At 33.7% G+C, this 27,280-nt stretch overlaps 1 protein-coding gene across 4 annotated transcripts in view; it reads right to left on the reverse strand.

Moving 5' to 3' along the window:
• Positions 1–27,280, reverse strand: part of LOC118201316 (uncharacterized) — a 550,477-nt gene that overhangs the window by 479,435 nt on the left and 43,762 nt on the right. For 3 of the 4 annotated variants that reach the window (XM_085827082.1, XM_085827080.1, XM_085827083.1), the window contains exons 3-4: positions 18,540–18,659; positions 4,793–4,891 (exon numbers count right to left, since the gene is read on the reverse strand). In XM_085827082.1, the coding sequence (XP_085683208.1) occupies positions 4,793–4,891; positions 18,540–18,659 (219 nt within the window). The remainder of the gene's footprint in view (positions 1–4,792; positions 4,892–18,539; positions 18,660–27,280) is intronic. The other variant, XM_085827084.1, reaches the window with a different exon arrangement.

The following is a 27,280-nucleotide window of genomic DNA, read 5'->3' on the forward strand; positions in this document are numbered from 1 at the left end:
GCAACTACTCATCAACATCACAGACAAATAGTCCGGAAAACCAGCTCCCGGTCTCTCATTGACGACGGAGGGACAAGGGGTGCAGCTGAGTCGTCTTTTCATCAGCGACAAAGAATCGGCTACCCAATTTTTAATAGATACTGGGGCAGAAATTTCTGTCATTCCTCCCTTGCCTGCAAATAAAAAAAAACATCTCAAAATTAGAACTCTTTGCTGCAAATGGTACGAAAATTAAAACATATGGCCAAAAATTACTCAAGCTTGATCTTGGGACTCAGACGATCAATCACATGGCCTTTTGTAATTGCGGACGTAAACAAACCGATAATAGGCATGGATTTTCTTGCAAATTTTAACCGTTTGGTAGATTCTAAAAATCGCAAGTTGATTGATGGTACTACATTCTTAACAACCAATGGAACTCCTTGTTTTCAAAATAACAATAATAATATTCCGATTTTAAATGCCGTAAATGATCCATATAAACGTATCATTAATGACTTTCCGGATTTCTTAAAACTGAATGTAGTTAATAATAAAGTTAAAAATCATAACATCGAACATTATATCGAAACCAGAGGTCCACCAGTTTTCGCTAAAGCCAGGAGACTATCAGCTGAGAAACTTAAAGCGGCTAAAAAGAGTTTGAATTTATGTTCCAAATGGGTTTATGCAGGCCATCCAAAAGTAACTGGTCGAGCCCACTACATCTCGCTATGAAGAAATCAGGTGATTGGATACCTTGAGGAGACTATGCTTAACGTTGGTACTAGTTTGAAATGTAAGTACTGATTGTACTTTGCTATAATAAGAAGAACTGTACAAGTACTTTGTGGAATGTTTCAGAACTGTAAAGTGTTTCTTTGCGGAAAATAAATTGTATCAAGTTATCGTCGTAATTTTATCAAGTATGTGTGGTTTCAATCTATTGAAAATACGTTCGAACGCAACAATATGTATGCACACAGATTTAAAATGACATATTGTTACGAAATGCTCAGCCGCGGTTTTAGGGTTACCAGAAGAAGGCAGGGTTCCCATATTTGGCACGAAATCGCCTGTTTGGCGGTAAAATTGACGATATGCCATGGACGGATGGAGAATATTTTAGAATGAATTCTTACCGGTTTGGCTCAGAAAGCTCTCGAAAGTAAGCTATATAAACCTTGCCGGTACGCGGAGTAAGAGTCGATCGCGAGTATCTTGAGTGTGTTTCGGAGTCTAGTTGAGTTGATCGTCAACTTAGTGTCGAGTTGGTCATCGAGTGTATTGCGAGTTAGTGCATCGCGAGAGTGACTCGTCAGTGTATCGTGAGTTGGTGCATCTAAACCGTTCATTGCTGAGGCTATCGAGTGCATCGCGAGTTGTAGCGTGGAGAGTCTCGAGAGTATGTAGAGTTCCGACAACGACCGAGACGAGTCGGGAGCTGTACTCTGGTGCATTGCCATGATCACCGTTATAGCCTGACGCCCGTGTTGCTGATTGTTTCAGCGTGTTTGTCACAGTTTTTCGACGACTGTAAACGTGTTTTTGGAGCTGCTCCGAGTAATACTGTCTAAAAATTACGTTTACATGCTCCGTCAAGTGCTGTTGTCATTATTCACTCCAAATCCAGAACCTGTTCAGAAACGCAACAATATATTTGTCTCTCTTTATTAGTAGTATAAAGAGAATAATGTGCATTTACAAGATTTCAAGGTACTTTTAACCTAAGGTTTCTGAAAACCTTAAATAATCTGTTTGCGTGAATGATTTCTCTTAAACCGTTGATCATACCCTCAATTTTGATCCAATGTATAGATCCTCTTATGGATTTAAAATCACTAGCTATTATGCTTCTCACACTAAACTCCTTAGAAAGTGCGTTTAAGAGTATATTAAAAAACAGTCGAATTTGGTTTCTCAAATTAAAATGTTTCTTTTTTAAGAAAATATGAATCGATTATTTTTAAAGTAGGTCATTTTAATTATACATTGTTTTTCTAACTAGGAAAAAATGTAACTAAAAATTTAGTGGTTTATTTATCTATAATGATATCCATTTTATGCTTTAATTTTATGTAACGTATTTTAATGGCCGGAACATAAGATAAAACTAGCAAATGCAATATAAGAGATATCAAAATATGTACACAAAAACTCCGATTATAACCCAGTTATAAAGATATAAAGATATTGAGCTTAAGTGTGTGAAAACGTTTGGCATAGTTTGGTATTTTAAAGATACTGACTTCTTAAAAATGTTGACAACAACCGTTAATGGAGGAAAAGTTAAATGATTAGAAAAAATTACAATGGATGAAAGACAGAACTGCAGCTTTGATTTATGTGCAGATCCGTCACAAAAGATTTACATGTGACTATATTGCGTTAGTGCTCAAGCCAAGTCTTGATAAGCACGCTTAAAGAAGAGAAAGAGATCTGAGTTCATAGGATAACACAAAGCGCATTCGTTCACATGTGGGAAAAAATATAGGCTGTTGCAATGTGAACAACTCACAATGCAACTGAAGAAGTTGTTTAAGTACTCATCGTTGGGTGTCATATTAAACTCCACTGCATCTTGAACGTGAAAAGAAATTTCTTTACTTCGAACTCGAGCGAGCTATCATTACAATTGGTTCGGCAAGTATAATTAACCCGAAGCTAATTTTATAAAGCTAACATTTACTGTAAAACGTTAAAGTGGTTAAAATGAACAATCCGAATAGGTTTCTTCTGAGACTGTGACGTATTGTGCCAAACAATACACTTTCCTGAGGCATATAAAGATGCTAAGCTTTTCATTGGATTTTAATTTACTTAATGCAAAGTAAATTTATTGCGCAGTAAACTTTAATATCCTGGAAAAAGTTAGCTAGTCAGAATGTCTGGCCGAAGTCAGTGGAACTTCGACTTAAATACTGCTCGTACTCATTTGCATTAATCGCGATTCTAAAACCACATTCTGGTAGGAAATTGTAAGCTGAAATTAAGAAGGATAGGAAAGCAGCTTAAACTAAAGATAACTGTTAAAAACTTAAGGTAAACCTTGCAAGTCTTTTATAGGACTTTAATTCCCGTTAATATAAAGCTTGACATTTATTACGAAATGAACTTTAATATCCTGTCTCCCCTTTACATTCTAGGCCATATATAATCTTGAAAACTGAATAAAAAATTCCTCAGGCACATGCAACTAGCGCTTTTATAGTTGTATCCCGAGAATAGGAAAAAACTTAGATTTTTGTAACTCTACTTATTTACACTCATGTTCATAAATTAAGGATAATTCGGAGTCACGCGGAAATCAAACTCTAAAATAAATATATCACCTGTAAAATCACTACACACATCTTCAAGAATCATATGCAAATTTCAGGAAAGAACCAGATCACAACGATGGTACGTCACAATGACGAGAGTGTAAGAGAGTGACATGTAAGGAATACAGGCAAAGAAGTAAAATTGTTCGCAGGCGCTTTATAAGCATTTCATTGCAATAACCGAATAGTTATGACACAAAGGACGCATTTGGATGATTTTTTACGTGGTAGAATTATCGACAGTCTGGAATGTGGGCGTACCCAACTGGAAGTATCAGACCAACTTGGAATTGCCCAGAGTGTCAACGATTCCAAGATAATGGTAATGTGAGTAGACGTTACAGCACAGGTCGCCCCAGAGTTTCAACGCTGAATAAGGACCGGTATTTGGCAGTTACTGCCAAAAGAAACAGGCGGAGCACAGCCTCAGACCTGTCTCGTCAGCTCTCTTCAGCCACTGGTACGACAATTTCAAGGCAGACTGTGTACAGACGCTTAGGGCAGATTGGTGTATATGCTCGTAGACCTGTCAGATGCGTTCCACTTACTGCAACTCACTGTCGCCTGCGGTTAGCCTGGAGTAGAGAGCATGCATTGTGGACACCGCAACAGTGGGCTTGTGTGATGTTTTTCGACTAGTCCAGATTTAGCTTGCAGTCTGATTCTCCCCGGACTTTCATATGGAGAGCTCCAGGTACCCGTTACCACCAAGAAAACAATATTGAACGACACGGTTACGGTGGTGCAGGAGTGCTTGTTTGGGGTGGAATTATTCTGGGTTCCAGAACTGACCTGCATGTTCAAATTGGAACCATGACAAGCCAAATCTATCGGAACGTCATTCTGGAACAACATGTAGGTTTGTTTCGGGGCGCCATGGACGCACAATTTGTGTTTATGGATAAAAACGCCCGTCCTCACCGTGCAAACATCGTAAGCAAATGCCTTCAATCGTAGGATATCACCCGTATGGACTGGCCAGCATTCTCACCGGACTTGTATCCAGTAGAGCACGTGTGGGACATGCTTGGCCGACGAGTTTCAGCCCGTCAACCTCCTCCTACATGTCTACCGCAACTTCGGAGAGCACTGCTTTTTGAGTGGTGTAATATCCCCCAAGATCAGATCGATAATTTGATACTCAGCATGCCTAGGCGTCGTACGGACAGTATTGCATCGTCTGGGAGACATACAATGTATTAACAATCATACCAACCATGTAATATTGGTTTTTTTTATAAATAGGATTTTTTTTTTTTTTTTGTAATTTGCTCCAGGGAGAAAAAGTCGGTAATTTTTTTAATAATATCAAACATATAGCATCTTTTTTTTTTCTCTTTACCTTTTCTTTAATAAATAAGCTTTACAAATAAGTCATATTTGTTTTGCTTCTAACTCTTCCTTTGCCTGATTTTGTATTATCCTTAATTTATGGAAATGAGTGTATTTATGAAACCATTAAAGGAGAAAGAATTGCTACCACTTACGTTTGCATTCACGTTCTCCTTGGGGTGCATATCCTCGTTTGCACATACATTTTCTGTTAGCTCGGGAGTCAAGTACCCATCGACCGTTTTTACAACCACCTGAAATGTAAGAAATGCTTTGATTATAAAAGATAATCATAAGTAAGCTAAAAAGCTCTTAAAAATCAAGATGTTTGCAGTAAATTTCTGTAATTTATAAATCTATACGGAAATTTGCAATTTAATGTCGAAAATATGCATATAGTACAATACAGTAAGGGTAGCCATAGCGCGGCGCGCAAGTTGCTTTAGAAGGCGAGTGGTGCGGGTCTTATGTAAATAAAATATGGTTAACTGTATGGTTAATATGGTACTATAAACTGTTTGGTAAATATGGTTATGTATGAAATATGGTAAACTGAAACTACTCAATGCCAAAAAGAAATTCATTTCTTTCATATCTTTCTAGAAAGTTATTAATAAACTCAAACTGATCAATGTCCAAACGTATGCCGCGCGGACGCACAATTCATAAGTGCACATCAGTATCGCCACTGAGGGGTTTCAAAAATGGACCAATGAGCTTCTATTGCTGTTGTGACGCTGAATCCTTCAAACTGAGTATATGAGCCGCATGGCTGTTTGCGTTTTGTTTTACATTTGTTTCGCAGTTATAAATATATCGTGTATAAATACTGCTATCATTTTAGTAGAAAATCTCGTAGTCCTTTTCTTTTACAAGTTTATTTAATCGTCAGCATTTCACTTTCGCAAAGCTTATTATACACTGAAATTCGGATTAGTGTTCGTGGCATATAATCGCTTTTTATATTGAGATAATGACTCAAGCTACAATTAGCCTCGAATATTATGAATTTATTAACACATGCGTATTAAAACAATTCATGTGTATAATTTTTTTACTGAAGTGTTTCAACGAATCTAGTATTTTCTTATCTCAATTTTTTTATTCCTTTGATTTTGGAAGATATTTGTAAGATTCAAAATATATATTGTGAATGATCTAATTATATCTATTGTTATTATTAAACGTTATATATGAATAAATTAAATATATTCTTTTGGAATAAGATAAATTCATCATGTTTGAAGGGTATTTCTTGTGCAGGCAATACATTTAAGCAGAAACAATTATTAATGTGAAATTTAGCACACTAAATGTGTAGGAATGCAAATTAAAGTTCACTTTGAATAAACTGTGCATTGGCTATTATTATAGAATATTTTTTTCATACTGACTGCAGTAAAAAATGCTAAGACATCTACTGTATAGCCCATTAGTCAATTCTAGAAGCCGCTCCTTTCGTGGCGATAGAGATGTACACTTAAGAAATATGCAAACAGAACATTCCAACCTGATTTATAACACACAAACCTCCCTTGTCAGACTCAGAGCCGCCTAAATTGATAGATCAGAAACAGATGCGGAAAACTATCAGGAATTCTATTATTGAGGTTTACAAGGAAGGCACGCTCTTGCAAACAGTTCGAGCAAATATTAGATTAACAGTAAGAACTCCATTTAGGAAATGCGCATATCAGTCGACTGGACCTTGGACTGCAAAAGAGTTTCATCAAAGAAAATCGTTTCCCAAAGAAGGCATTTGCCGATTATAGGTAGTAAATTTATGACTATTTATGCCTTCATAAACCACAAACAGAAAAAAAGAAATCAGTTTCCTTTTTGGCTCACCCTATTAAATACGAGAATAAAAAATATAGAAGCTTTAGAAACAGAAATAGTTAGTGACACTACAGTGCCAATACCTAATAAAAAGACTGCAGATCTATATAGAAATAAAGGGTTACAATTAACAGATATACTTCATATTTAATAGGACAAATGAATTTTCATTACGTTTTGAGTCAGTTATGTATTGGAAGATTGTGACAGGCATTATCTGCTGAATTTCTGAATGATTGTTAGAGGTAGAAACTAAATTGGGATTGCCTGTGAACGAATCAGAAAACTCATGTAGTACATCAGGAGCATGCAATATCATACAGAATTTGGTACAAATTAAAGATAATTTAGAAGTTGATTCGACGTCCGAATCGATTAGATTTTCACAGCAGTTAGAAGCTTTGGAATTTCTAATAAATCTAATGAGTCACGGCTTAGAAGACAATGTTATCTTTAGAAAATTTCGAGTGAAGTTTTGAGAGAGGTATCCCCGGATACTAAAAATTCATGGGAAGCAATTTTCACCATTCTCAGCTTCGTACGACTTTAATCAGCGGATGTTATTACAATTAACTCATCTAACTTCCGCTTATCTAGGTTACATTACTTAATTTGCCTTTTTACTTCCTTGTACGAAGTAAAAGGAAGAATTGTAATCGCGAAAAGTTTCAGGCAACATATTTCAACGAAAATATCCATTTTGACCGCTATCGAATGCAATTTAACAATGTTTTTGCGTGATATCTGTACGTAAGGACAGAATAAAAGACTATTTTCCTCCAAAAAAAAGTTATAAAACTGCTTTAAAATGAATTCTGAAGAGAATTTTTCCTAGCGTCTGTACGAACGTATGTACGTATGTACGTATCTCGCATAACTCAAAAACGAGTAGCCTCAGAACGTTGAAATTTTGTATATAGGACTGCTATAACATGTAGATGTGCATCTCGTATTTTGGTTGCAATCGACCGCACCAAACGTATATAAATATATTTGTATATATATCCACTCTGTTACCCGGCTCAGTGATCTCAGTTTCTTTACTCTTATATGTTTGTAAATTGTACATTTTTTGCTTTAAAAATGATTGAATTATGTTGTTTTTATCTTCCGGTTAAGGGTTTTATGCCTTTCGTAATTCTGGAAGCAATATTTGTACAATTATGAACAATTTAAAAGCTGTTTAAGTGCCGTTAAGTTTTATATAACATGGCGGACATATTTGTTTAGATTTGAAACAGCAGGATTGTAGATTTGTTGCCAATCTAGAGAGACTAAGCTTCGCAACACAAAAATAACGCCTGCATTTATCATTGCGAATTAAATCATGCTTAATCCTTTCTGGAATTTCTTCGAGGAAATAAGTGTTTAAGATTTACTTCGTAATTTTTAATGCAGATATTTTGAGTTTTTATGTATTTTTGCCTTGTCGCGAAGTGAGAACTGAATTAATGGAATGAGAAATACTAAATAGCCTGTGAAAAACTGTTTGTTTTCTGTTTTGTTTGCTTTATTTCTTTCATACGTCGTTTTAGCTTTATTATAGTATTTGAATAGAACATGTGGCAACGATAATTCTTCAAATGATATAAATTTTGTGCATTCAGAGTGTCGTTATAGTAAACAAATATAGTGAATTTTAAAGAGTGCATTTATTCTATTGTGGTTTATGCGCTGTCGACGAAGTAGATTTAATTCAATCCAATCAATTTAAATGAAATTCAAGAAAATAATCCGTATAATTTACTATTCCGTACAAGGATGTCATGTGGTGTACACATCAGATGTTTTTCTTTTCGTTTCTTTTTTTTAACACTACTTTTGTTTCAAAAATCAGCAAAATAATTTCTTTTCACATTTTTAGAAATACTGTAAAAGTTTGATTATCCGACGTGCAATGGTTCCGGCGCATCCGATAATTCTGCATCCCTCTCATGAATGCTTCTACTGCAGATGACCTTCTGCAGTCCGTTACTTTAAAATAGGCAATTAAGGGAATAACGATGACTCGGAACATTTTGAATTCTTTTGTTTTATTTAAGAACTTTCATCTATTTTTGGTGAATATTATCAAATGTTTTGTGAGACCAAATTCTATTAAGCTGAGAACAATGTTTTCGTTTGTGTTCTTTTTTGAATTAAAACTTTTTGATGAAAAATTTAACAATTAAAATATCTTTCTTCTGCAGTTTTTAATTTTTCTCCCCGAATTTTTTATTGTATATATTGCAATGTTCTTAATAACTTTAAGAATCGATTTTGAAATTAATGATTTAGTTTCTGAGAAAACAACAAAAAATACTTTTTATGTAAAACATTTGAAAAAGTATGATCTCAGTTACATTTTTACTTCAAACGTTTTCTTTACAGTATTTTCCAAAACCCATCTTTGTTTCTATTAAGTATATAATTTTAAACAAGCAGTAAAAATATTAAATAATTTAGTCCATATATGTATAATAAGTTTTAGGACTTTAAGTAAATAAATTTATCGAAAAAATTCAAACTGGGAAAAGCGCAGTTTAAAGAATGTAAACAGTCTAAATGGTCATTAAACCATTTCAAATTTCTTTAAAATGTTACTACTGAATTCCAGTACATGTATATCAAAAATAAAACCTATTATAATTCAATTCGTTAACCTAAACATAAATTGCAGCTTTTATTTAAAACCTTATATGGCCCGAAATATTGCAAGAAAAATCCTAAAATGCAAATAGAGTTTTCCTTTACCTGTTTTTGGCTTGTAAAACACGTCAAAAATATTTTGTAATGTGAATTAATTATAATATATTATCTAAATTATTTATAATCAGTAATATTAGTTTGTCATTTTATTCCTTTTTTCAAAAGCAAAATTTGAAATTCGAACAGCCGTAAAACATTTTATTTAACCGTTAGCCTGTCGAGTGATTTTCTGCGAATCCCTTTAAAACTGTCGCTAGTTTTGGACCGAACCTCCCGTAAAATTTCGCGAAAATAGCCCTAAACCTCTGAAAATTGTCAAGCAGTTCTTTTGTTATTTCCCATCCCTCCCAGAATTTTACTTCAATGAATCCGCTAAGTGAGATTGATTACTATATATACTGTGAGCTCTCAAGAGAATTGCAAAAGGCTAGACACTCCGTGATGATCGTCTTAATGCCGCAGGCTACAGCTGCAAAACTTGAAAGTTTCCTTCCCTTAAACAATCTTATCTCTACATATCTTCTCTACATATAATAAAAGAAAGAGTCTGTCTGTGTGTGTTCGCCTTTCGTTCGCGCTGCGCGTAAGCTAATAGACCCACGGCTACGAAATTTGGTACATAGGTACATCTACACAAGAGCCAGTGCACTTCGAAGCGATTTTTTCGAAATTCGAATTCGAATTTTTTTTATTTCATGTTTTGTGACGAAATTGTGTCATTTTGAAACATAATGGGCTATAGGAAAGCGAGATTTTACTCTACACACTCCATTTTCACATCGTCATGAAACGTAGGCACGTAGCTATTTTACGAACTTAAAATAAATTTTGTGTTTCAATAAATCGATTAAATACGAATTTATTTAACAAAGGGAGCATAACACTTTTTCAATGGGATTTTTTTCTAAAAAAGTTTATTTTTAAAAATGTACAGTTTATTTTATTTTTTTTTTATTTTTTTTTTATTTTTATTTATTTGTTTATTTATTTATTTATTTTTTTTTTTTTTTTTTTTTTTTTATACATTTGTGCACGTTAAACTTTCATCCTTGCGAATGCTTTTACAAAAAGAATTTTGGAAAAATGATAATTTATTTTGTATTTTTAAAAGATTTTTTAAATGAAGCTTCCGAGTACATTTCTCACATCTAACATCCTTAAAAATGTGATTTTGGCAACAATTTTCCTGTCTTATTGTTGTTGATAGATTTTTTATGAAATCGCATCATTTTGAATAGTTTCATTCTTTTAGAAATATGGGTTTGGCAACAATTTTTCATCGTATTTCTTATGTCACTGTTTTTAAGAGATTGGCATATTTCATTGTCATTTTTATATAAATATAATATATTTTTATTGATTTTTTTTTTTTTTTTTTTTTTTTTTTTTTTTTTTTTTGATAAAGTTGTTCTGTGGAGTAAAATTCTGCTCGGAATTTTATGTTTTTTGAGTTGCTTTCATGTTATTTTTTTTGCTTATTTCACTGTATATAAGATATTGAAAGGTTTTGCATGATTTTTGTTCTTCTACGGAAAGTTGGTTAATTTTTTAATTAGGATAATAAATATTTGTATTAAGAGATATAGCTTATTTCATTGTAATTTTTTTCTCTTGAACATATAAGATAAAATATCATTAATCATAATTTGCTTTTCAGAATTTTTTGTTTTTTGCATTCCTTTATTTTATTTATTGCTCATTTCACTGTTTTTAAGATATTGAAAAGTTTTGACTGATTTTTTTTAGGAAACAAAGTTCTTGACCTCCTTTATACCATTTGAGTTCTTAAGATTTTGCAAAGGGAATTTGGTTAATTTATTTATTAGGATAATTAATATTTGTATTAAGGGACATTCCTTATTTCATTGTAATTTTGTTATACATAATAACTTTTTTTATGAAGTTGTTCTGTAGAGTAAAATCCTACGCAGTTTTTAAATTTAACGTTTGGAGTTCCCTTCAGCCATTTTTCCGGTACATTTAAAAGCCAGACGAAGGCTCGCAGCGAAGCTGCTAGTTTTCAAATAAATTGGTTTTAAAATTTACCCGGTTAAATTTTAAATTATTAAGCATTTTTAACCTAAGTAACCTAAATCTGTATGTCACTGATTATCACCGGAATTTCAATGCAGACTGATTAAACTGCTATCACTAAAATTATATTCTAACAAATATCTGGTGCAACTTTCATTCCTTCTGAGATATTGCTGAAACATTTCGTATTATTTCCGATTTTCTGTATTTTTGTCATTAATTAAAAATCTTTAAAACCTTCAGCATTTTCCTATATTCTTCAACTGCAGGCAACTAATAATTATTTTAAATAATTTCTTTTTTCCTTATTTATTAGGTAGTTTTAAGAGAGTAATAAACGAAATATTTGGGTGTTTTTAAGGGTGATAATATTAATATTAAATTTGCATTTTACTTTTTCATATACATTCAAGATATTCAGAAAGGGAATTATAACATGAAACCGTTTTCAGTGTATCATAAATTTATTGATTCAAATTAAAAACTCTTGCTTTCCTGTCCAAGAAACACTAGTAAATTTTATCTGAAATAGGAAAGTTGAGACATATTAATAACAAACAAAGCAATTAATTTGGAAGTCAAAGAACAAAAATCAGCGTTATATTTTCAAATTTTCACAGGACTAGTTTCGATGGTTTTACCGAACCATCATCTTCAGCTGCAAAAGCGAAAATGAACGAGATAAGATATAATGAAAATTCGATTGTGAAAATTTGAAAATATAACGCTGATTTTTGTTGTTTGACTTCCAATTTAATGTTTGTTCGGCTTCTTATTGTATCTTAATTAAACAAAGCAATGTTGTTACTTATTAGCTTACAATATAATTTATTCAATATGGTATTTTTGTAAAGAAAGAGTGTTGCTGTACATTTGGTAAAGTATAAATAAGTATTTAATTTAATAATTATAAAAGTTATTAATTATTTAATAATTAATCATAAGAATATGAATAATTAAATATTTTTTCGGAGATATATTTTCCGGCGATATTTTTTTTCTAGGGATCCCAGCATACATTTTTGAAGCATTATGCTCTAAATATATGTCTCGTTTAAAAATAGCATTTATTGTTGACAAATCTCCAACCAAAGGAAATACCTTACTAGGAAGGATATTCAAACAAAAATTTTTATTAGAATAAATATTTTCGTTATTTTAATACTACTAATAATATACAAACATTAGTTTAAGTTCACTATAGTTGAGTGAATAAGATTGCTGGATGTTGGTATTTTGTTGTTGGCAACCGAACAGTTTAGCTGCTTGTGGTCTTTATGATTTTCCCGATGCGTAACGTGAATTCAAGCCAATTTTATTTAAAAAATTCCCCACGAAGGTGTTCTCTTAAAGCAGATAACCCATTAAAAACTGTAAAATATAATCTGTGGATATTTCCGTTATAGAATAACACGAAGAAAATGATTTACTATACGAAACATATCAGCGCTGTTATTGCCCGCCGTTTAATTAAATGCATCCATCTTATTCCTTACAATTAATTTTCCTTTTTCAAAGAAAGTTTGATTTCAGTAAAATGTACTATTTACAATGTGTCATTTTATTTTGCTCGTTTTTTATGCAAGTATTCAAATTCGGATAGGTATTGCGTAAGTTCAGAAAGCCAACTAGTCTCCAAGCTGTAAGATAGCTGAGCACCGGTAAATTCTAGCGGCTGCATGGGGGTTTAGGGGTTTTTCATACGTACAATTGATTGTGAATTAACAGTTTGTTTCCCACAAAAAAAATCTACCCTGAAGACTTCCTTTCCCTTAGACAAATAGGTCCTGTGTGCTTTATCATAATCCAAAATCTTAAGCGTAAAAATCTTTCATCATAGTCGATGATGACGATAAAATATTTTCTATCTGATGTGTCAAGTTACCATAATTGTATATTTCTAACGAAAATTGTTTGGCTCATGTTACCCTATAATGAAAAAAAGATTCAAATCAGTTTTTAGCTTAAACAGTATTTTCATTATTAATTATATCACGAATTTTATCAATAGTATTCTTAGTATTAATTGCAGGCATGTATTCAAGAATATAATATACACAAAGCTGTGTCTAATGATTACGGCTAATTTTTATATAAAATTTTATATTATAAAAATTTAGGTTCATAGGTCAGCCATATTTGAAAGAGTACTTGTGTATTATAAAATAAGGGAGAGAGAAATTTAAGAATAAAAAAATTTACCACGAAGTAATATAAAAATGCAATAGAATACAAAAGAGTACAATACTATTTCATGTTTTGTGGATATACTTGAAGACAGAAACATGTTTCAGCTATATTCGTTCATCGGAGAAAAAATTTTCATATGAAGCTATTTTTTTTTTTCAAATCTTTCACTATACAAGTAATACAAAAGCAGTATAGGAATTTCTCTTCTTAATACCCAACCGAAGAGCTGAGGGGACGTACAATGATTAACATACAATAGGTGCCTTGAATTATTTTGCTTTACATGCAGTTTTCTTATATATTTAAAACAAAATAAATTTTCACCCATTCCAAGATTTCAAGAACTCACAGAGAGAGAGAGAAATATCTACAACAAATTTTATTGCTGTTTGAATGATTGCTTCGGGAACAATAAGTCTTGAAACTCAAGCTTTCAAGCTTCAAGCTATTCAAATACGAACGCTTTTCAGCAAATCAGCTTTGGGGGTAAAATCATCCACTTCATCGGGTTTTTCAAACAAAGCAGTCAGTGGTCCTGTTACAACCTGCTGACCTAGAGAAATTTCTCAGAAACTTTTGTTCAAAAAATAAACGAGTTTTATATTTTTAAGAATTTCCATTCTGACAGCAAGATTCTGTTATTTTTCATATATAGATGAAAAGAAACTACTTTGTTTTTAATAAAGAAGAAAACAAAAATTAATAAGCTTATTTAAATTTTTTACACAGCACCGAGTAAGGAGACGAAATTTAATTTTCTTTATAAATATTTTTCTCAGACAATACTTTAGTGTTTTTCAAATTACGGGAATAGCGCGTTAGTGCATGCATTTTCAAACCAGATTTATTTAATTAATATATATGGATATGCCGAACAAGCACACTTTCGCACACATACACTGTATATTAGTACATACATAAAAATGAAATAAAATTTGAAAACAAGCAATTTAAAAACTACTGTATTGAAAAATTATTGAAAATTTGTTTTTACCTAATTTTTTTCGTTATATACATTTACTACATTTTTTTATATGCATTTACTTAATTTTATTTTCTTATATGCATTTACTTAATTTTATTTTGTTATATGCACCTGTTAGTGTTTTTGAAAAATTTTTAGATATTTTGAGTATGGCAAAGAAAACGAGATCTATCAGCCGAAGGCAATGAATGTCTCCATGGACGACTTTCTAAGTAAAACGTACTCATGTTCATGTTACACATAGGGGGAATCACAAAATTCAACCAGTTCGTGTGTTTGGGTTCGAATAGGAGTCGAAATAGCGATAATCAGATATCTTAGCCAGGAGGGCATTGATTGGGTTTGACAGATTTGGAAACCTAATAAATAGTATTTAATAAATATAATATTATTAAAGAATCGAATTTTTATAAACCAAATAAAATTCTTATATCGAACACAACTAAAACTCGATATAACTTACACTGATAAATTGATGTGTAATTACACTGATAAATTGATGTGTAATAACACTGATAAATTGAAATACTAAACGGAATATACATTAATTCTACATAGATAATTTTTTGTAATGTATTTCGCTGGGAATGTCTGGCCGCAAAATCCTGATTATATATATATACCCTTATTTTAAGGTTATCACATATCTGATGGTTTGACTTTTACCTCAAAACACAAAGAATCCACAAAATTCAGTAAAATTAATAACTTTATTTCCCTGTTGAAAATTCTCTGAATCTTTTCAAATATAAAAGCACACGCGCCAAACAGTTTGCTTTAAATAAATACATGCAGCAACGAGAAGATGCGCTTTTGACAGCAACTCGTTTCGAAAATCGAAAATTTTTCTAAATGTAAGAGATTTGTCGCTTAAATTAATTTTTCATTAAACAAAAAAACAAAATAGAATCTCATATTATTAAAAGAATTTTATTGATAACTCAGATTCTGAAAACAAGAACCTTGTTGTTATAAAAAAACAAAGAAAAAATAAACAACATATTTCATTCAACGGGGGCCAAATTTGGCGCATGAACTTTTCAACATAAAAATATTTGAAGCATGTTATGGATAAAGGTTTATTTGATTATGGCAAAGTACTCGATGGTTATTTGCCTAAGGTGAAGGATGCCTTCGTTCGAGGATTGCCTAACGGAAATTGGCTTGCATACATGTTACACATATGGAAAACTAAGAATATCATCCTGGCAACCAGCCCGTTTGCCGGGATTCGAACCCCGGACAGAACCACCAGTTGTTCCGTTAGACTCCGCTCAGTCGCTGGTGGGCTGTCCGATAACGGAAAAGTTCAAAATTTCAAATTAGAGAAAAAGTGGTAGCATAGTATAATTCGAAGTTATTGCCATTTCAGTAATGTGAAGAGATTTCAAGAATGTTTAATTATTTTATTTAGCTTATGACAAACTAAATAAAATAATTAAATATTCTTGAAATCGCTTCTCTTAACATAGTGGTAGTTTGACCTGCATTCAAACCCCGTGAACAAGCTGATTGCATGGGCGTTTTTATGGTTTTAACTTTTTGTAGTTCGAGATTGTGTCCCTTAGAAAATCTGTCACGAGAGCATACCTCTCCTTAGACAGATCGCCTTCACGTGCTTAATAATTTAACAAGCCAAACCAAACACAACCCGAGCGAGGACTCGTAGTCAAGGCACGTCATCATTAAAAGCTAACTAAAATTGGCTCATATTCACGTTAAACATGGGCAGCAAACATTCGCTAAAACTGGTATGCAGGCAATCCATTCGTCAGGATTTGAACCCGCTTCAAACTATTAGTATTCAACGATTTTACCGCTACTTCGTTGGCGGACTTTTGTAGTACCTATAAGAAAAATAATCGCAAAGACACAATCATTGCATACCGACGGATGAATTAAGTTCGGAATTTAAAGAATAACTTTCATTCGTGCTATTGCTGTTAGCATTGACATTTGGACAGATGTTAATTTATTTTAAATTCTTTTAATGTAATTAATTTATATCTTTAAATAATTGATCTTCTGACTGTAAATTTTTGTGCGGAGTAGATCTAACCCTTACGTACACTAACTGTTTTAATTAATTTACACTTTATTTCGATAGATTTCTTTCTAAAAATGTTTCAAGGATTACATATTTTTTTCTTTAGATTTCAAAAGATTTTGGATTTAAAGTCTTAATAATAAAATTTTTAAAACAAATATTTCTAGAAATTCCTTTGGCGTATTCATTTATTTCATTTAGTTGAAGTTTCGAGTAGAATATCTTCCTTTCAACATTCATACAATTTTTATATGTCAGTTCGCCATTTCTAAGGAGCATAGAGCCACACATACGAGTACAAAACTCAGGCATGCTGAAAGCACAGTTTTAACATTTAAGGATGTAAAAAGAAGAATATACCATTATAATAACGCGCTTTTGAAATACAAAGGCAAACAAGAAAACTGGTTGCTACATTTTATATTTTTTTCCTGACGAATCAGAAATTGTAATCATTTTTCAGTACAAAAATAAAATATTTGATTCTATAACATATAGGCATAAAGGCGTCCTCCGTTACAATTCTTATTTTTTCTTGTTTCTACTAAAATTCGGCAATGTACTATAACAACATCGGATCCTGTTTGACTTTCATTTGTATAAAGTACCACAAGGCAAACAGTTGTAAAACGATTTATCTTCTTTCGCAAACTTTTAGTCGGCACACAGATAATACATACCTGCTGTCTGACAAAGATATTTCACTCTAAGGACTTTCTCCTAAAGTGCTCTTTTCAAAGACACTTCACACCATATTAAGACCTTTGTGTCAACTGACAGCCGCCTGCAGAAAGGTAGGGGAAGGAAGACCAGATCGCGTCGTCTAAACACATCTTAAGCAATCTTCGCGAAATTCGGGCTTCGTGTATACACGTCTTAAGCATTTTTCGTGCGATTTGAAATTCGTGTAAAGACGTCTTAAGCATTTTTAAAGAAATTCCAAAAACGTTTAAACACGTCTTAAGCAGTTAAAGGGTTAAAACCGCTCAGCAGATGCCATTTCTTCTCTTCGTTTAGCCATTTGGTCCCGTATATATATATATATATGAGCCACAGCTCCTGGTAACGTTTTGGCGAGCTCACTATAATATATCTTCTTATTATATATATATATATATATATATATATATATATATGTATATATGGGGATTAAAAAAACTGCAAGTTCAAAGGTGAAAAAAACTGTTTTCCCCCAACCTCACTTAGTATCTAAAATAAATCAATTTATACATATAAAAAGAGTTTTCTGATATTTTAAGTCATATTTAATTATATTTCTCTTCTTTTAGACTGATTTTTAGAAAGTTACTGAAACAATTAAAAAATAAAGCACATAAATACCAAAGGGGGAGCATTTTAAGGTCTGTGAAAAATTTTAAAAGCCTTTTTAAACCATTTATTATCGTCAAATCCGTTTCAAAATTTCTCTTTAGTGCGGTAAGGGTATTAAGGTAATCCTTTAGCAAAATTTTAAAAATCGGTAATTTCATATATTTTTAGATACCAAGTCCCCTTATCTCTTTAATGACGATAGTAATGTGTGTCGCCGTCATCGCACAGAGCGAATTTGGAGGTTTTAGCAAATAATAGGATTTGACGTTTTTTCCGAGATAGACGTTGCTATAATTATGTATGGTTTGGGAAATATCCGGCAAGGCTCAGTAGTCTCTTTACATCTTTTTGCCATTTTCAGTTAGCCCTTTTGATAAAAAATTTAGTTTTACGTATCATTTATTTACATATAATGTATTTTAAACTGGATAAAAATATTAACAAAATAATAAAACAGGAAAATGTGACTTTAATAATTCACCTAACGCTGGATATTATTAATCAACTCAAAAGCGAAAATAGAAGTAATGGAAGGGGGCATTCTATACTTTTTATCAACTGGAAATTTTATAGCCTTCCTTTCTGCTTTTCTACTTCTAAAAGTACTGATACGTTTGTCAAACTGAGTAAAAAAACAGATAATTATCGTATTCTATGGAGTGATTTAAAAAAAAAAATCTTGAACGATTTCAGATTTTAAGACTGCCGAAAAGGCCCGAAAAATTTTTGCTCTTGTTGAATTGAATGTTTGAATTCTGAAATTGAATGTTTGAAACATTGAACTTACTTATGCAATCGCCATCTTTCTCAGCAAATCCCTTGTCGCAAATGCATTTCTTCTTATAACCATCGTCTTGCAAAGCGGTTTCGATGAAAATACATTTTCCTCTCCTGCCACAGTTGCAAGCTAACACAAAAAAGACAAAAAAAGCTATTGTACTATAAAAAAAACATTATTTTATGCAAGCAAGTAATTTTATTCAGTATGCATTTATTATATTTACTTCTAATAAAGGCATCATTTCAAAAACATGTACATATCATACACATGTAAGCAGTAGAGTAGCAAGCATAACTGGGGCCTGGGGCAAATTATTTTTTGGACTCCCCCCCCGAAAGAAAAACACAGTGATATGATGAAAATCTTGTTTGGAGACCATTTGACGCCCATCTGCGAGCGGCACCGGGGCATCATAAACCCCCTTGCCCCCCTCGCTACGCCACTGCATGTACGGACACACATATGATACAGAGGTGCACAAAAACATGCACAGCAGTACATATCATACACATGTACAGCACACCTTCACTTACAATACTCTGATATCAATATATATTTTAGAAAGAGATGGGTGGGAATATTATTTATATAGCCTTCATTTAACAAGCAATAAAACTCACAAAAGAGTAGAGAAATAAAAGGGATTGCTTTAAAGACGTTTTGAGAACCACTTAAAATAAAAACAAAATGCTACCGTTTCATAGCCTGAAGGACCACGAATAGAGACAAGATGAATATGTACTACCAGTTTTACAAAATTTCACGAATTTTGAGGAGAATTTTAAACCAAAAATGAAGAATTAGATATTCTTCATTTTTGAAAGAATAGATAATGAACACTCATCATGAATAAAATGAAAGTTTATATTATTTATCAGAGAGAAGAAAGATCAAACACAACTGATAAAGGGTACACTGTACTCATAATCTTAATTCAAATTATTATTCAAATTATTAGTGAACTGAAATTATTGATTCAAATTATTAGAGAACATTATTAAGTGTTCTTTAGTAGATTTTAGAACAACTGCGCAAGAAAATTTAACATTATTTAAAAATTTATGAACACCAAAAACGCAAAACAAGTTGTTAATTTTTTTGTAATAATGTGTTTGACGAAACAATTGATATAGGATATGACATACGGTATGTATCATGGGAGTATGTTTTTGGGCAAAAAATTACGAGTTTTTGCTCATCTAAAATTCTTATCAAAGCTGTGGATAAAAAGCAAAGCTTTTCGTACTGGAAATGTAATCACTGGATTATATGCTCAAATGCGTAACATCAATGCTTTATCGAACGTGCTATTGTATTTTATAACTGTGTTTTAATCCTTATTCATGCTTAAAATAAAATTAATTTTTCTTAAGCCTTATGCTTGACAAATATACACGAGTTAACCTTACTGAGGCGGATTTACACCTACCACCAAATTAGGAATTACATTCCATGAATGAATGAGAGATAGTTTGGTTTGATTTATTTGGCAAACTACTCAATCTGCCTAAGCTGAAGGATGCCTTCGTGGAGGTCTTCCGAAGAGAAAGTACATTGTAATCATGTTACATATGTGGAAAACTACGGAAACTCCCATGCAGTATGTTCGTTAATTTTACTCTAAATCGGATCGAAGTTCAGCCACTTTACAGCTCGGCCAATGGTGTGCCTGAATGGAATGTAGAGAAGTAATTTGTGCGAAAAGGGAAGGATGCCATCACATCGTGCGGAATGGTCAATCAGGAAATAGCATGCCAGAGAACAGAAACTGACAAATGGTCGATGGTGTGAGAATAAAGAGAAGTGGAAAATCACGCAAAACATGTGTAAGAAAATATAAATTAACAACTCAACAGCACAGAAACTGATACTCTCTTCTGTCTTGCATAGTTTTGCCCCAGCCGCCGAGAAATCTCTAAGTTATAGTTGTACAGGGACTGAACCTAAATGTCCCCAAATGGTCAAGTTTGGCATCTTTTGTCGATTTTTCGCCAAAACCCATCGCCAGCTTGGCAATACTTCGCCATTTTGGCGAGATAGCCATTTACCTTAATATTAATTAGGCTTGCAACTGTAATGTTAACTGTAATATTATTTTTGCGACACAGCTTCATCTCTTTCAAGCATTTCATGTTACATTATACAAAAAAAAAAAAAAAAAAAAAAAAAAAAAAAAAAAACACTGCAATTTCACATATTTTACTAAACTTATTTACATATATGCAAAATTCGTAACATTCATATTAATAATGCGCTTACAAGATTCCAAGGTAATTTCGTTTGCAATATAAGATTTCATAGAAATCTGATATTCCTGATGCGTGTATGAGTTCTCTTAAATAGCTGAATAAACTTTCAAACAATTTTAATGAATTATATGAATTTCATATTTGTACAAAATTACTAATTATTATGCTCCGACATACGAACTTTTAATACTCTTATTCAATTCGAAATTGTGTGAAAATTTTGATGAGTCACTTTGCTTGTCTCAAAAAAAAAAAAAATATGGTAATGGTGTATGCAATGTTGTTTAAATATGCAATTAATGTTACGGATTTTGTATTTACGTAAATAACTTAAGTGAAATTACATGTGAAAATGTAGTATATTTTGCATAATGTAATATGAAATGCTTAAAAGAGACAATGCTCAGCCGCAAAAATAAGATTACATGGGCCAAGGCTATTTAACATTAAGTAAATGGCTATCTTGCTAAATTAGCGAGAAATCCCCCATTTGGCGACAAAATTGGCGCTATGCCATGGACGGATGGAGACCTTCTGGAACGAATTCTTACCGGTTTAGCCCAGAATGTCCTTGAACATAAGCCGAAAGCTATATAAACCCTACTGGTCCGCAGTCAGTCAGTGTGTGCCTCGTCTAGCGAGCTGATAGTCAGTCATTGAGCGAGTGTCTCGAAATCTAGCGCAGAGTTGGTCGTCGAGTGCATCGAAGAGTCTCTTAGTGTATCGCGGTTAGTGCCTCGTCGAGAGAGTGTGTTGAGCTCCAGGAACGACTGAACCGAAGAGTCGGGAGCTGTGCTCTGCTTGTCGTCGAGTGCATCGCGAGTTGTAGCGTCGAGAGTCTCGAGAGTACGTGGGGTTCCGAGAACGACCGAGCAGAGTCGGGAGCTGTACTCTGGTGCTTTGCAGTGAAGCTGTCTCCACCGTTATAGCTTGATAGCGTGAAGGCTGTGTCGCTGATTGTGTCAGCGTATTTATAGTACTTCTTCGACGACTGTAACGTGATGTTGGAGCTGTCCTGATTAACATTGGCTAAATAAAGTGTGTTTCGATATTTCATCAAGCAGTGTCGTCATTATTCACTCCAAATCGATACAAATTCCGTGTGAACGTGAAGGAAGAAAAAATCGTAACAGTATCCTGTTTGTTAGTTCAGAGCTGAATTCGGAGTGTTGAGATATCCGTGAGAGCTTCGCTTTTTAGATGTGCTTTGCATTGCACTATGCTTAACGTTGGTACTAGTTTGAAGTGTAAGTACTGATTGTACTTTGCTATAATAAGAAGAACTGTACAAGTACTTTTGTGGAATGTTTCAGAACTGTAAAGTGTTTCTTTGCGGAAAATAAATTGTATCAAGTTATCGTCGTAATTTTATCAAGTATGTGTGGTTTCAATCTATTGAAAATACGTTCGAACGCAACAATATGTATGCGCACAGATTTAAAATGACATATTGTTACGAAATGCTCAGCCGCGGTTTTAGGGTTACCAGAAGAAGGCAGGGTTGCCATATTTGGCACGAAATCGCCTGTTTGGCGGTAAAATTGACGATATGCCATGGACGGATGGAGAATGTTCTAGAATGAATTCTTACCGGTTTGGCTCAGAAAGTTCTCGAAAGTAAGCTATATAAACCTTGCCGGTACGCGGAGTAAGAGTCGATCGCGAGTATCTTGAGTGTGTTTCGGAGTCTAGTTGAGTTGATCATCAACTTAGTGTCGAGTTGGTCATCGAGTGTATTGCGAGTTAGTGCATCGCGAGAGTGACTCGTCAGTGTATCGTGAGTTGGTGCATCTAAACCGTTCATTGTTGAGGCTATCGAGTGCATCGCGAGTTGTAGCGTGGAGAGTCTCGAGAGTATGTAGAGTTCCGACAACGACCGAGCCGAGTCGGGAGCTGTACTCTGGTGCTTTGCCATGAAGCTATCTTCACCGTTATAGCCTGACGTCCGTGTTGCTGATTGTTTCAGCGTGTTTGTCACAGTTTTTCGACGACTGTAAACGTGTTTTTGGAGCTGCTCCGAGTAATACTGTCTAAAAATTGCGTTTTCGTGCTTCGTCAAGTGCTGTTGTCATTATTCACTCCAAATCCAGAACCTGTTCAGAAACGCAACAATATATTTGTCTCTCTTTATTAGTAGTATTAAGAGAATAATGCGCATTTACAAGATTTCAAGGTATTTTTAACCTAAGGTTTCTGAAAACCTTAAATAATCTGTTTGCGTGAATGATTTCTCTTAAACCGTTGATCATACGCTCAATTTTGATCCAATGTATAGATTCTCTTATGGATTTAAAATCACTAGCTATTATGCTTCTCACAGTAAACTACTTAGAAAGTGCGTTTAAGAGTATATTAAAAAACAGTCGAATTTGGTTTCTCAAATTAAAATGTTTCTTTTTTAAGAAAATATGAATCGATTATTTTTAAAGTAGGTCATTTTAATTATACATTGTTTTTCTAACTAGGAAAAAATGTAACTAAAAATTTAGTGGTTTATTTATCTATAATGATATCCATTTTATGCTTTAACTTTATGTAACATATTTTAATGGCCGGAACATAAAATAAAACTAGCAAATGCAATATAAGAGATATCAAAATATGTACACAAAAACTCCGATTATAACCCAGCTATAAAGATATAAAGATATTGAGCTTAAGTGTGTGAAAACGTTTGGCATAGTTTGGTATTTTAAAGATACTGACTTCTTAAAAATGTTGACAACAACCGTTAATGGAGGAAAAGTTAAATGATTAGAAAAAATTACAATGGATGAAAGACAGAACTGCAGCTTTGATTTATGTGCAGATCCGTCACAAAAGATTTACATGTGACTATATTGCGTTAGTGCTCAAGCCAAGTCTTGATAAGCACGCTTAAAGAAGAGAAAGAGATCTGAGTTCATAGGATAACACAAAGCGCATTCGTTCACATGTGGGAAAAAATATAGGCTGTTGCAATGTGTACAACTCACAATGCAACTGAAGAAGTTGTCTAAGTACTCATCGTTGGGTGTCATATTAAACTCCACTGCATCTTGAACGTGAAAAGAAATTTCTTTACTTCGAACTCGAGCGAGCTATCATTACAATTGGTTCGGCAAGTATAATTAACCCGAAGCTAATTTTATAAAGCTAACATTTACTGTAAAACGTTAAAGTGGTTAAAATGAACAATCCGAATAGGTTTCTTCTGAGACTGTGACGTATTGTGCCAAACAATACACTTTCCTGAGGCATATAAAGATGCTAAGCTTTTCATTGGATTTTAATTTACTTAATGCAAAGTAAATTTATTGCGCAGTAAACTTTAATATCCTGGAAAAAGTTAGCTAGTCAAAATGTCTGGCCGAAGTCAGTGGAACTTCGACTTAAATACCGCTCGTACTCATTTGCATTAATCGCGATTCTAAAACCACATTCTGGTAGGAAATTGTAAGCTGAAATTAAGAAGGATAGGAAAGCAGCTTAAACTAAAGATAACTGTTAAAAACTTAAGGTAAACCTTGCAAGTCTTTTATAGGACTTTAATTCCCGTTAATATAAAGCTTGACATTTATTACGAAATGAACTTTAATATCCTGTCTCCCCTTTACATTCTAGGCCATATATAATCTTGAAAACTGAATAAAAAATTCCTCAGGCACATGCAACTAGCGCTTTTATAGTTGTATCCCGAGAATAGGAAAAAACTTAGATTTTTGTAACTCTACTTATTTACACTCATGTTCATAAATTAAGGATAATTCGGAGTCACGCGGAAATCAAACTCTAAAATAAATACATCACCTGTAAAATCACTACACACATCTTCAAGAATCATATGCAAATTTCAGGAAAGAACCAGATCACAACGATGGTACGTCACAATGACGAGAGTGTAAGAGAGTGACATGTAAGGAATACAGGCAAAGAAGTAAAATTGTTCGCAGGCGCTTTATAAGCATTTCATTGCAATAACCGAATAGTTATGACACAAAGGACGCATTTGGATGATTTTTTACGTGGTAGAATTATCGACAGTCTGGAATGTGGGCGTACCCAACTGGAAGTATCAGACGAACTTGGAATTGCCCAGAGTGTCAACGATTCCTTTGGCAACGATTCCAAGATAATGGTAATGTGAGTAAACGTTACAGCACAGGTCGCCCCAGAGTTATAACGCTGAATAAGGACCGGTATTTGGCAGTTACTGCCAAAAGAAACAGGCGGAGCACAGCCTCAGACCTGTCTCGTCAGCTCTCTTCAGCCACTGGTACGACAATTTCAAGGCAGACTGTGTACAGACGCTTAGGGCAGATTGGTCTATATGCTCGTAGACCTGTCAGATGCGTTCCACTTACTGCAACTCACTGTCGCCTGCGGTTAGCCTGGAGTAGAGAGCATGCATTGTGGACACCGCAACAGTGGGCTTGTGTGATGTTTTTCAACTAGTCCAGATTTAGCTTGTAGTCTGATTCTCCCCGGACTTTCATATGGAGAGCTCCAGGTACCCGTTACCACCAAGAAAACAATATTGAACGACACGGTTACGGTGGTGCAGGAGTGCTTGTTTGGGGTGGAATTATTCTGGGTTCCAGAACTGACCTGCATGTTCAAATTGGAACCATGACAAGCCAAATCTATCGGGACGTCATTCTGGAACAACATGTAGGTTTGTTTCGGGGCGCCATGGACGCACAATTTGTGTTTATGGATAAAAACGCCCGTCCTCACCGTGCAAACATCGTAAGCAAATGCCTTCAATCGTAGGATATCACCCGTATGGACTGGCCAGCATTCTCACTGGACTTGTATCCAGTAGAACACGTGTGGGACATGCTTGGCCGACGAGTTTCAGCCCGTCAACCTGTAACGTTGCGCGCCTCCAACTTGCACGCAACCAAGAGGTGACTGTGAAAACTGGATAAAATACAGTCTTGTGAAGGGTTTAAGTCCCTTTTTATTCAACGTAATAAATTACAATTGCGTGCTCTTGACGCTCACAGACTGCGCCTACTCGGCGGTCAAATAAAAATAATAACCTGAAAAGAAACTAAAGAGAAGACTCTAACTACGAGGCTCTCTAAAATAACTAACTCACCGCGTTTCACAATACCGCTGCTAATTCAGCAGACTTGAAGCTCACTTGAACGATTAACACTACTTCCCGCCAAGCACATAGGCCGAAACGCGGGGTTCTTCAATTTCTCGCTAACTACCTCCGCGCTCGTGAAGTAAGAATATCACACACCGAACTCGTTTCCCTTCTATTTAAATCATAATACTTCCGCTGATAATTTGAATCCTTGCGCGTTCTACTAAAATTTACATATTCTGGCATTGGCAGTTCCAGGGGAAAGTAAGGCTTGACAGGAAAGATAGTTTAAACTTATAATAAATGTTAGTTAAAATAAATATAAACCCTACATTTGCCGCTGCCAGAATTTGGAAAACTTGGAAGCAGGTCCTACAAACGACCTGTTGTAAGTTTCTCTAATTCTGAACTAACTGGCGAGAACCTCGTTTACACAAAAAAATCTTATGTAACAATTTGTATACTATAATTCTGTTGATCGTTATAAAGCTCTCTTCTCACAGCAACTTTTCTGGACTTCATCAATCAATCTTGGTCTTTCCTTCCAGCATCTGGAAGGTATAAGTATCAGTATCTTTCTAAATACATTATAATTTACACTTTCTTGACACAATAAATTTTTGTTTTTAAAGATTCGTTTTTCTTAGTTATTGCTTACTTCACATTCATTCAATTTTTTCAAGCATTAATTTAACTTTACCCTGGCTCTCCACCGTGTGTGGTGTCAAACGGGAATATTCGTGTTCTAGTCTTACAACACTTCCCCTAACCACCATGATTTGTTAGAATTCAACGACCAAATAGACACACCTTACTCGACATTCTACAACTCAATGAGCTACTTTAATATTCTTAAAAATTCAAATGTAGGTGGAGAACCCTACAAAACACATTCATTCTAACTTCCCCCTCATTCATCTTTAAACATGCAGGCTTTTGCTCTAAAGCATGACTTTATCTACAATTTAATACTTAAATTTTGATTTCATTGCTTTTAAGCATTCACTTTTAGCATCTACAATTTTATGCTTCTAGACTAAATTCTACTTTTACATAACATTCAAGTATTTACGTACATTTACAAAATTTTAATACATATGATTTTTACAATTTACCATAAAATGAATAAGAGAAAATAAATTTTTACTTTACTCATTCTTCGCCAAGCTGGCGGCATTGAAACTAAAATTCTTATTAATACAAGAATACGAAGTTATTTTTATCTTCGGCCAAATTTTGGCTTAACATAACAGAATTAGTCTTTCGACCAACAGAAAATGCTTGTTTTTAGCTTTTACACTTAAAGAAAATAATACTTTTGCCTTAGGTAAATAAAGTAACACAAAACTAAGTCTCAACCGAGACATATTGACTTTCGTCAAAACATAGAACTTCGTACTTATGCATAACATTTCGGAACA

Source organism: Stegodyphus dumicola, chromosome 11 (genome assembly GCF_044657685.1).
Source record: "Stegodyphus dumicola isolate Sdum_Otavi_A_Nest chromosome 11, ASM4465768v1".
In the NCBI taxonomy this organism is placed as follows: domain Eukaryota; kingdom Metazoa; phylum Arthropoda; class Arachnida; order Araneae; family Eresidae; genus Stegodyphus; species Stegodyphus dumicola.